At 43.5% G+C, this 11,636-nt stretch overlaps 1 protein-coding gene across 1 annotated transcript; it reads right to left on the bottom strand.

The window, feature by feature from the left end:
• Positions 1-2,596: 2,596 nt before the first annotated feature.
• On the bottom strand, positions 2,597-9,059 carry LOC103625764 (uncharacterized). Its single transcript, XM_020552432.1, has 11 exons — positions 8,802-9,059; positions 5,084-5,244; positions 4,719-5,008; positions 4,428-4,629; positions 4,135-4,347; positions 3,882-4,049; positions 3,681-3,796; positions 3,492-3,601; positions 3,162-3,404; positions 2,982-3,082; positions 2,597-2,915 (listed from the first exon to the last, which is right to left on the bottom strand). Exons 1-5 carry the CDS (start codon positions 9,040-9,042, stop codon positions 4,135-4,137), a joined length of 1,107 nt encoding a protein of 368 aa, XP_020408021.1. The 5' UTR covers positions 9,043-9,059; the 3' UTR covers positions 2,597-2,915; positions 2,982-3,082; positions 3,162-3,404; positions 3,492-3,601; positions 3,681-3,796; positions 3,882-4,049.
• Between the last annotated feature and the right edge of the window lie 2,577 nt (positions 9,060-11,636).

Raw genomic sequence — 11,636 nt, 5'->3', positions numbered from 1 at the left:
AGATCTGGTGGAGGGGACGAAAAATGGCGATGCGGATAGCCTCGTTGCGCGTCTTTTCTCCATGCTCTAATATATAGAAAGAATAGAAAGTAGAGATGGCAATAATCTCGATCTGAGATTTCCCGTGGGGAATTCTTTCATTAGCGGATGAAGCGGACGAAAAATGGCGATGTGGATAGCCTCGTTGCGCGTCTTTCCTCCATGCTCTAATATATAGAAAGAATAGAAAGTAGAGATGGCAATAATCTCGATCCGAGATTTCCCGTGGGGAATTCTTTCATTAGCGGATGAAGCGGATGAAGATGGGGAGGTTTCTTCCCCATAAGGAGGTAAACCGGGAAAATTCTTCCCGCGACGGGTAAACAGGGATGAAGAAGCATTTCTCATCCATTTTTTCCACGGGGACCCGTTAAACCTGTACGTGACGATATTTTTGCGTACTATTTAATGATAAAATAAATAAATAATTACTTTGTCAAAAGATCACTCGTTGAACAAGTATGTTCATTTTGATGTACACGTAATGATTTAAGTGAAAATGTTTTGCATTAATAACGAAAAATGTATATCTTAATTATAATTTAAACGTGTACGGGAATCTCTGTCCGGTTTATCCCCACGGGAATGGAGATAGGGAAGAAATTTCCCTCGCAAACGTACGTGAGGACCACCACAGAGAAATTTTTTCGTCACGGGGACGGACACGGGGGAGCTATTTCATTGTCATCCCTAGCTACAAAGAGAGTTGAAAGAGGACGCTCCCATCAACCCAACACAATATGTCCATTGATAAAGCAAGGTACCAAATAAGAAAAAAAAAATAACGCGGCATTGTTATTTGTTAGTAGAAGAGAGATGGAGGAATTGCTGCTTATTATTATAAAATATTTTTTACGTCTGTATCTTTAGTTTGGACACACTACTCAGTTTTACCCATAGTATCTTTAGTTTAGACACACTACTCAGTTTTACGTCTGTATCTTTATTATAAAATAGGGTTTTTTTTACGTCTGCATCTTCTCGACAGGCATAATGGCATTGTGAAAACATTGTAATTCATATAAACGCCTTTTGTATTAGACAAATTAAATATCTAATTGAGATGCCCTAATTACACAAACCATGTTCTCGGTTCCCTTGACACAACATAATCTGACTATGTGACAAACCGATTCCTTGAAACTAGATTTTTTTTTTGGAGGAACAAAGTTATCTAGGCTGTCGCTGCTCGATTACTTAGGCCCTGTTCGGTTGTTTCGGATTGGAGCTCCGGATTAATTTCTAGCCGGATTATTTCTCTAATTTATATAGATTTTGATGAGCTGGAATAAATCTTGGCTCATTCCGGTACAACCGAACAGACCCTTAGTTGTGATCATTTCGTGCCTCGATTCTATACCATGTATGCCTGGTTTACGTATCCGTTGACTGATGTAATTTATAGTTGAATATGTTTTAATAGTTTAGTATAGTGCTAATGCCGTACTTGCTCCACTTACAGTTAAAATAGTATTATTAACGTCGTTGTGTGCCACCTGTGACTTGTGAACTTCTTTTTTCCATATTGTCTGCAAGTAATTTTCCTAACAAAAGTTCTAATACATGTACATAGGAGTTAAAAACTAATCTATACCCCAAAAGTGTCTATATTTAAATCAAAGCACCTAATTACATTTGCTATCACTGAAGCTGCTTACTCTTAATTACTAGCCTTTTTACATGTCTAGAAGCATGTGTTTCTACCTGCTTCCACCCATGCCTCAAATTGCTGCCTCAGTAACATGAAGTGTGTGCTTCTACATAGACAGACTGAAAGTCAACGCCTCCATCTAGTATCCTAGAATTATCAGTGCCCTGACCTTTAACATCCTAATCCCAGTCTACAACCTTTGTTATACTCTTTTCCCTTGAACACTACATGACCTCAGCCTCCAAAGATCACTGCAGCAATTCAAGCAGCGTCCATGTATAAACTAATATATGCACACTAATTGCCGCATGTCATGTTTGGTACTTACAGACTATTACTGTGCTATGTTGTAATATGTTTGGTAATTACAGACGGTTACTCCACACGGCTCCAACGCTTCCTACAGACGTGCTCGTGCCTGCCTTAAACGGGTCGTGCTCGTGCCCGCCCATGGACCGTCACTACACCAAAATGCTTAACTTCCTAGGGCCTAAACCGTAGGAAGTTAGAGCTAAACTCTCGGAAGTTATATAAACCGTCGGAAGATAGATAATTCCGTCGGAAGTTATCCTCTCGTAAGATTTTAGTCGGAAGTTACGCTCACTTCCAAGAGCCTCTCGGAAGTTACGCTAACTTCCGAAAGCCAAAGTTCCCTCTCGGAAGTTACGCTAACTTCCGAGAGCCAAAGCGGTCCTCTCGGAAGTTAAAGTTTGACGCCGTTCGTTTTGCGCTGACGCCGTGTGAAGGCTAACTTCCGACCGTTTTAGTTGTACTCTCGGAAGTTAAAATGACCAGCACAAAAAATGCAATTTAATTTTCATTATCCACCACATTAACAACCACATATATCAAAATAACAGCCACATATATCAAAATGACAGCCACATATATCAGAATATACAAAAATGACAGCCACAATATACCACAATATATTTAAAAGCCACAATATACCACATGTCACATATAAAGTCATAATAGTCTGGCCAGAACAGTCCATAAAGTTTCAAGTCTCACAAGACACAAGTTACATCCACATAATAGTCTCACAAGACACAAGTTTCAAGTCTCACAAAAAACATAGAATGGAAGTCCACTACTGTCGATCAACATCAGGAATCAGCGAAAAGTGATGCTCGCTACCTCCACTGGCGAACAACGCATCGACAAAGTCTAAGCCATCATGTTGTTGCTGCACCGGCAAGGTAGCTGGAGGGGTCTCATATACCTATACAAATGACATTCATGGAGTTACACCATAATATAACAAGTAAATAATGAAAAATTTGCATACCTGATGTTCGGTAGGTGGAGGTGAAGGCCAAGGAAAATGTATGGGAGGTGGAGGTGGGGGGGGGCCATCGGAACCTGTATCCCTTGGGCTTGTGCTAGTTGCTATCAAATCGCCGAACACATTAATGTCAGTGTTTTAAATCAATACATAACTTAAAATGAAAGATCTTTTTGAACTTACTTGTATCAGTGCTTGCTGTTGTTGAAACTGAGTAGCATAGTATTCTTGTTGTGCAGCATGTTGCCTCAAGTATTCCTCCTGAACCCTTTGCCGCTCCTGATGTTGCTAAGCTCTTCTCGTAGTCGCTCAACTTCTGCAGTATCCTGAGTAGAGCGACGGGAGCTACGAGCAGCAGACCTCGACGAACCTCCTCTCTGAACCGTCACCTGGCTCGAGTCGATGATGTTATCGAACATCGAGTACCTTCAAACAAGTAACATCACAACAGATTCAAAATAAATGTATTGTACTTAAACCGATGAAACAAGATAAGGTATGTAGATTCCATACCTTCCATGGGGTTTTCCACCACTCGCATACACAACCTGAGGATCAATAGGTGCAGTCCTCCAGTCATAGTCCGATCCATGCTGACTAGACATCGCCTCACCATATGCAGCCTGCATACAAAAGAACAATGTCATCTTACATACAAAATTTCATATGAACAAAATCTACCAAACATTTCAAAACACTCACCAGACGATCTGTTGCCTTTTGGCTATACACAACATATCTGGGTTTGCAGGATCTGGTCCTCTGTGCCCCCTCAGGTATACTTGAACATCACTGGGCACTACACCACTGCTAGCTTCCTGTACGTACATTTGACAAACATTATAATCAGAAATTACAGCAAGTCAACTACAATCAACAAAAAATGAAATAAATTGCACTTACCATTCGTTTTGCCAAACGAAAGTGATCATCACCTCCATACTTGTGATACGACTTGGTTCCACGATTGGAACTTTGTCGCATAGACTTTGCCTTGAAATCATCAGAAGCCCAATAACGACATAAGGCACGCCAAGCAGCACCATTGGCGGCTATCCATGGAATCGAATGCTACGGAAACACAATTCATTTACAAGTAATTGTATCATATACAAGCAACAAAAACTTTTCTAACACAAGCACAAACATCAATTACCTAAAGAAAATCTTGCTCAGTCATAGAAAGTCCATACTGTGACGCTTCGCTCTTAGTGGCTGCATGTCGTCCTTCACTACTCAACATAGCTTGATTAGTCACCTGGATTCGAACATAGTACATCATATCCGCAACAACATCTACCGCGTTCCTATGGAACACGGAGTGTGCATGCTCGGTATGAGTATCTCCATCAGGCAACTTATAATGTTTCTGAAAAAAACATAGTCAAGAATCCATAATATGAATCAATAATTGAGCTGATAACTTGGCAAGAAGATAGATAAACATACCCAGAAGTCGTGCCAAACTGCACCTTGCACATTCCCATGTTGCGCGTTAACCGCAAGGTCGTATTGATCCCATCTTGTGATAGGGACCTCAATACCATCCTCAATCACCAATCCAGGCCATCTCATACGACAGATATTGCCCAACACTTTATTTACTTGCCTTACACGATCTTTGCCGGTGAAACTACTATCCAGCCAAGCCCTAACAACACAAGCACAATTGTCAAATTCAAAAAATAATTGTTTATCCTCAATGTGGAAGACATAAGAACAAAGCAAAGATGCTCTTACCCATCTCCACTCGGGATTATCTCAACCTTGTTAACTGGTTCTTTAGGAGGGGGGACCCAACTAGTCTTCCGCGGCTTCCGGACCCGTGAAGACCCTCCAACTCCCTCGCTTCCAGAACCTCCTCCTGAAACACCAGCTTCCCCTTCCCTTGACCCACTAGCTCCCCCAACTCCTGACCCTCCATCATTGGGCCATTCACCCCACCCTGTCTCCACCTCTCTACCCTGGACATCCTCAACATCTTCCACTTGTCTCCACTCCTCTGTCTCTTCCTCATCTTCAGGTTCATCCTATAGATCAAAATTAATAATTTAGTTATTCAAACTCATACAAATATTACATTACAAAACAAATATATTGGTTACCTCATTCCTCTGTACGCCGACTGCCTGACCCTGTAACTCTGGAACTCGAAGTGTGAATATCTCGTTTTTGTAGCAATCGTATGCTTCGACTCCTTTCCATAACTTTTTGAGATCATCGATCAAGGGTTGCATCATCACATTCAGCCCTTTCCCAGGATGGTCTGGACCAGGAATAATTAGGGAAAGAAACATGTAATCATATTTCATGCACAGATGAGGTGGAAGGTTGTATGGAATAACAAATATAGGCCAACAAGAATATGATGTTGCGTTCGTATTGAAAGGTGTGAAACCATCTGTCGCCAACCCAATTCGAATATTTCTCGCTTCACTAGCAAATTCTGGATCAAAGTCATCTAGAGCCTTCCACGCATCACTGTCAGACGGGTGCGTCATCACATGAGTGTCCCCTCGTTCACGTTCTTTATGCCATCTCATGTGCCTAGCTGTGTTCCTCGAAAGAAAGAAACGCTTAACACGAGGCGCAAGAGGCATATAACGAAGTTGCTTTTGGGCTACAGTTGATGTGACCATTTCACCATCATCGTTTTTAACCTCTACATATCTCGACTTGCCACACTTTAGACACTTTTACTATCATTCTCATGATCCTTCCAGAACAGCATACAATTATCTGGACAGACATCGATTTTCTGATAGTCCATACCTAGACCAGAGAGCAGTTTCCTGCACTGATACACGTCTTTCGGCATCTTGTGATTTGGTGGAAACACTTCACTGATTAAGTTCAAGAGCTCGTTGTAACAATTGTTCGAGAACACGAACTTGGACTTGATAGCCATAAGTCGAGTCACGAAAGCGAGGACTGAAACTGTTGTGTGTTCGTGCAAAGGCTCTTCTGCAGCCTTAAGGAGGTCGAAGAACTTTTTAACCTCTGGAGGAGGCGGCTCCTCATGATTTGGTGGAAACACCAAATCAGGATCCTCCCTTAAATCTTCAAGCATCTCGTCCATTCTATCGTACTCCACGTCGTCAGTGTTGTTGGCTTCCGGCGAATTTTCACAGGGAAAGTCCTCGCCGTGATACACCCAGACTTCATAGTCAGGCATGTAGCCATATTTGCAAAGGTGCCCCGACAGAGTTCTCTTGTCTTGACATCTACAAATCCGACACATACTACATGGACAACGCACATCCGTGCCGGTTCTTGATATAGCAAAAGCACGATCAATAAAATCCTCTGTCTTTCTTATCCAATCTGCTGAGGGATCATTCATACACCAACCTTTATACATCCATCGACGGCCCTCACCCACCATATTTGATTCTAAAATAGTAGAACACATGATTCATAAATTTTTTCCGGTACTAAACGCATATCGATCTTGTCACTACATCTATAGGAAAAGATAGTTCCTAAACCCACCCATGAGTGACCGATAGAGCAACGATTTATGACGAGCAACGAGTCCGAACGAAATTTCAGCAGCATAACCCTGTTGTTCTCCATTTGCATGCCCATAAATAGTGCAATAGAGAACAACAGGGTTATGTCACCGAAATCTTGTTCGGACCCGTCATCGTCATAAATCCATAGCTCTATCATCCACTAACAGGCTGTCCAAAAAAGGGACAATTTCGGACCAATACGAGTCATATGTGTATCATGTGACTCGTGCCTATCCGGAATGGGCGACACATAGGTTTCACAACACTACGACAATTTTGCAAAAATATTACTAACACGCAACAAACAAGAGACTAACATAATTCAATTACATGCACCACCTAGCTTATTAAGTTAATTAACCCTATTAACATAACTTTCTACGGTTTAAAAACAGTTAACTCTCGGAAGTTAGCATATTTAATATAAAAAATATAATATAAACACTCGGAAGTAGTTACCTGAAGCGACGACGGTGACTGGCGGAGCCGGGCCGGGCGAGTAGCGGGCGGGGCGGAACGACAACGGCTGCCACGCGTGCCGCGACGGCTGGCGGAGCCGGGTGGGCGAGCAGGAGACGACGGGATGTGGGGCGGCTAAGCACCCAGCGGCGGGGAGGCGGCCGAGCAGGCGGGCGCGCGACCGATCAGGCGGCGGTGGAGCAGGCCGAGCAGGCGGGCGCGCGGCCGAGTTGGCGGACGCGCGGGGCGAGCGCAGCTGGCGGCGGTGGAGCGCGGCGGCGCGTTCCGGCGAGCAGGCGGCGCGTGGGGCGAGCGCAGCAGGCGACGGTGGAGCGCGGCGGCGCGTTCCGGCGAGCAGGCGGCGGTGGAGCGGCGATGGAGCGCGGATGACGGCGTAGCGGACGCTGGAAAATGGGAGACGGACAGAGACGGGCGCGCGCCGTTAGCCTAAAAATGATAACTTCCGAGAGGCCCTGTACAAAACCGTCGGAAGTTAAGGCCTACCTCGATCGGTCAACGTCTGAATATGTAACTTCCGAGAGGCCACGGGCCAGCCGTCGGAAGTTAACTTAACTTCCGAGAGACTCTTGGCCGGCCGTCGGAATTTAATTTAACTTCCGAGAGGCACTAGTCGCCTCTCGGAAATTATTAATGTCCTACGGTTTTGAAAAAAAACCGTAGGAAGTTATTTGCCTCTCGGAAGTTGCTTATTTTGGTGTAGTGCGCGACCTCGGCCCAAACCCGGCCCCGCACTAAAATATTTCGGGTCGTGCCGTGTCTGAGCCGTGTTTTTTTTCGTGCTTCGGGCCGGCCTAAATGTACACCTATAGCTGAGCCGCGCTAGCCTTTGAGTGAAGTGGAGTGAGGTAGCAAGTGGTGAGATCAAGGGGCCGTTTTGCGAAAGAGTTGCTCTGCAGAGGAGCTAGAGCGAGAGCTATTGTTAGAGGACTCGGAGCCCCGCTAAACAGGGCCTAAAACTCTAAAGAGTAACTTCATAAATTTGACACACACATCATTGACGATTCAATTTACTTGATATTTTCTCTTTAATATTTTTTCTATTTTTTGATGACTTGAATTTACTTCTATAGTAACTTTAATTTTCTGTTTAGGACTTGAAGCCATCATATACTTCTCAGCTTAATAACTTCCATGGTAACAGTTGAGACTTCTAGTCAATTTAAAGAGACAAAATGAGGAAAAAAAGAAACTATTAATCGGAGGAGCTTCCAACCTGGGGTCACCAAGAAAAAGCACCGACCTGGGGCCACCAAGTCCAAGCAATCCAAATAAGATGACGAGCTAGTTGAGTACATAGTACTGAATAAATCCTGCCTGCCTACCATTAAGCGCCATGACAGAGATTTTTAGGTCAATTTATGTAAACCCTGAATAATAGGCTTTATTATTTTATAATAATAATAATAATAAAAGTTTATTTGGATCTGAGTTTTATCCTAAAGCATGTTTCTTATCATATAAAGGATAAATAAAAGTTTTAATTAACGCATCATGCTGGATTTATTGTTTGTGCATTATGTTTGGATTTGTGATTCAAACTTTACTAAAACTAATTAATAATGGGTGAATAAATAAATAAATAGAATCGTTTTTATATACGAAGATAAAAACTTTGTATCATGTTGGGATGAATTTCATTTGTCGCATCTCAATTGGGAAATTAAAAATTTAAATGTTGGGATTAATTTCGTTTGTCGCATCTATCTCAATTGGGAAATTAAAATTTTAAAACCTTATTTCAAACCTGTATTTCAGATTTGAATTGAAATTTGGAATAGAAAAGGAATTTAGAATGGAAAAAAAGAAATAGAAAAGAAAAGAAACTCACCCGGTGCTCTCGCAAGTCGCAACAGACTCACCGTGCGTGAAGCCAGGAGAAGCCATCGGGATCCCAACGAACTAGCTATATCCCTTTCGTCCTCCGATTCATCCTTGCCCCTATATATGCAATCGCGCACACGGACCTTCGACCTGGAACTCGTCGCCTTGCAGCCACGCACCCCATCGCCATAGCAGAGAGGAGGGAGAAGTGCCTCCATCATTGGCCTGGCCTGTGCCTCCATCGCCATATATATAGCAGAGAGGAGGGGGAAGCCCTACGACCCGAGCACCGCTCCAATCGCCAAGAGATCGACTGCATCCAGATCATCTGCAATCAGCCAGCCATGTCGTCAAGCTCGAGCTCTTCCCAGAGGAAGGAGGAGGAGAAGGCCATGGCACCGGCCGCGGATGCGGAAGCCAAGAAGAACCCACGGCTTCAGCGGATGACGCAGGAGCAGATCGACTCCTTGATCCGGTACCAGACCGTGCACATGCCCGAGGAAGCCTTCCGCAGGTTGAGCCGAAGGACCAAGGAGCTGCTGACCCCGGAGGAGCTGGCGTACCAGGGCGACTTCCCCGTCCCCATGGGCCAGATCGACGACTACCTCGCCAACATCTGCAGAGAGATCAACCAGACCGAGGCGCGGTTCCTGCGGGAGAGGGACCGCATCCTCAACGACTACTACAACAAAGGCTACGCCTACGCCGATCAACAACCTTCGTCGTCATCGTCGGGTAACCGGAGGAGGTTCCCACCTGGGCTCACCAAGAAAAAGCAAACCAAACAAGTGGTTTAATTAGCTAGCGAGAGATACGACTTGTTGGACAGAGCTAGCTATACTCCTATTATGTATGGGTTTTTTTTATTCCCGTCAGTTTAATCTTAATTTATTAGGCAATTTATTTACTTTTTAAATATTGATCGGTGGCTCAGTTGGCCTTCTCTTGCTTTTGTATTCAAAATCCCGTTGTCATACTATACATGTTATGCGACGTTGAACTTTAAGCACACCGAAAACTACACATTTCAAAATACCATATAGCAGATCAGAATTCGTCAAATATCTGTACGTGTTCCAGAATCATTTCATAGCTAAAAAGAAACAAGAAAAAAAACTTCTAATATCAAATAATATATAAGTTTAAACCAAGTCCTATAGCGCTTAGCTATTCAGACGTCAACCTGTATGGGGAGAGGCTGCTAGGTGTCGGTCAACAAGGAGAGGCTGAACCTTTTGAGCGTGTAGATTGCGAGCCACATGATACATGGGGAGCCCCTCCAAAAAAAGAAGAAAAATTAACTCTGGCCAGAGCACCGGGTGAGTTTCTTTTCTTTTTTTTTTCCATTCTAAATTCGTTTTCTATTCCAAATTTCAATTCAAATCTGAAATACAGGTTTGAATAAGGTTTTAAAATTTTAATTTTCCAATTGTTATGCGACAAACGAAATTAATCCCAACATTTAAGGTTTGAATATAGTTTGGATTAAGCATGCCTCAATGGGGAGCGTGAGTGGGGGAGAGGAAGAGGGAGGGGCGTGGTGGTTTCTGGTGCTCCACTTGCGAGGAAGGGGAAGAGGCGGTCAAGCGGGCAGCCGGCTCGGCGTTGGGCGAGTCGTGCCGCGGAGGCGGCAGCGCGCTGTGTCCGCATACGGGTGCATATGTTTCATCAAAATCCAAACTTTCGACTTATGAATAACCTTTTGGCAATAAGTCGGGCCTTGTTCCTGGTCACCACACTATGCTCATCTTGTTTGTTGCGGAATACCCACTTTGTACCTACAACATTTTGGTTAGGATGTGGAACTAAATGTCATACCTCATTCCTTGTGAATTTGTTGAGCTCCTCTTGCATTGCCACCACCCAATCCGGATCCCTTAGTGCATCCTCTATCATGTATGGCTCAATAGAGGACACGAAAGAGTAATGTTCACAGAAATGAGCAACTCGAGTTCTAGTGGTTACCCCCTTGTGTATATCACCGAGTATGGAGTTGATGGGGTGATCTCTTTGAATTGCTTGATGGACTCTTGGGTGTGGCGGTCTTTGATCCCGAATCTCTTGATCATCTTCCTTGTCTTGATCATCTTCATCTCCCCCTTCATCCTCTTCTTCTTGAGCCATGTCCTCTTCTTGAGTAGGTGGAGATGCTTGTACGGAAGATGATGGTTGATCTTGTGCTTGTGGAGACTCTTCGGATTCTTTTGGACACACATCTCCAATGGACATGTTCCTTAGCGCGACGCATGAAGCCTCTTCATTATCTAGTTCATCAAGATCAACTTGTTCCACTTGGGAGCCATTAGTCTCATCAAACACAATGTCACAAGAAACTTCAACTAATCCAGTGGACTTATTGAAGACTCTATATGCCCTTGTGTTTGAATCATAACCAAGTAAAAAGCCTTCTACTGCTTTAGGAGCAAATTTAAAATTTCTACCTCTCTTAATAAGAATAAAGCAATTGCTCCCACAAACTCTAAAATAAGAAACATTGGGCTTTTTACCGGTGAGGAGTTCATATGATGTTTTCTTGAGGATTCGGTGAAGGTAGAGTCAGTTGATGGAGTAGCAACGGCGTTAATCGCCTCCGCCCAAAACTGATCTGGTGTCTTGTACTCATCAAGCATGGTCCTCGCCATATCCAAAAGAGTTCTATTCTTCCTCTCCACTACACCATTTTGTTGAGGTGTGTAGGGAGAGGAGAACTCATGCTTGATGCCCTCTTCCTCAAGAAATCCTTCTATTTGTGAATTCTTGAACTTCGTTCTATTGTTGCTTCTAATATTTTTGATTCTCAATTCGAACTCATTTTGAGCTCGTCATAAGAATTTCTTTAAGG

The sequence above is a fragment of the Zea mays genome, chromosome 4 (assembly GCF_902167145.1).
Source record: "Zea mays cultivar B73 chromosome 4, Zm-B73-REFERENCE-NAM-5.0, whole genome shotgun sequence".
In the NCBI taxonomy this organism is placed as follows: domain Eukaryota; kingdom Viridiplantae; phylum Streptophyta; class Magnoliopsida; order Poales; family Poaceae; genus Zea; species Zea mays.
This window is presented reverse-complemented; position numbering and strand designations above follow the sequence as displayed.

Coding starts and splice junctions, on each gene's coding strand:
- LOC103625764 (XM_020552432.1), bottom strand. CDS start 9,042: ATGGCGATGGAGGCACAGGCCAGGCCAATGATGGAGGCACTTCTCCCT. Junction 5,245..8,801: donor GCGACTTGCGAGAGCACCGG/GTGAGTTTCTTT, acceptor TTCCTGGTCCAG/ACCATCCTGGGAAAGGGCTG. Junction 4,348..4,427: donor CAGTTTGGCACGACTTCTGG/GTATGTTTATCT, acceptor TGTTTTTTTCAG/AAACATTATAAGTTGCCTGA.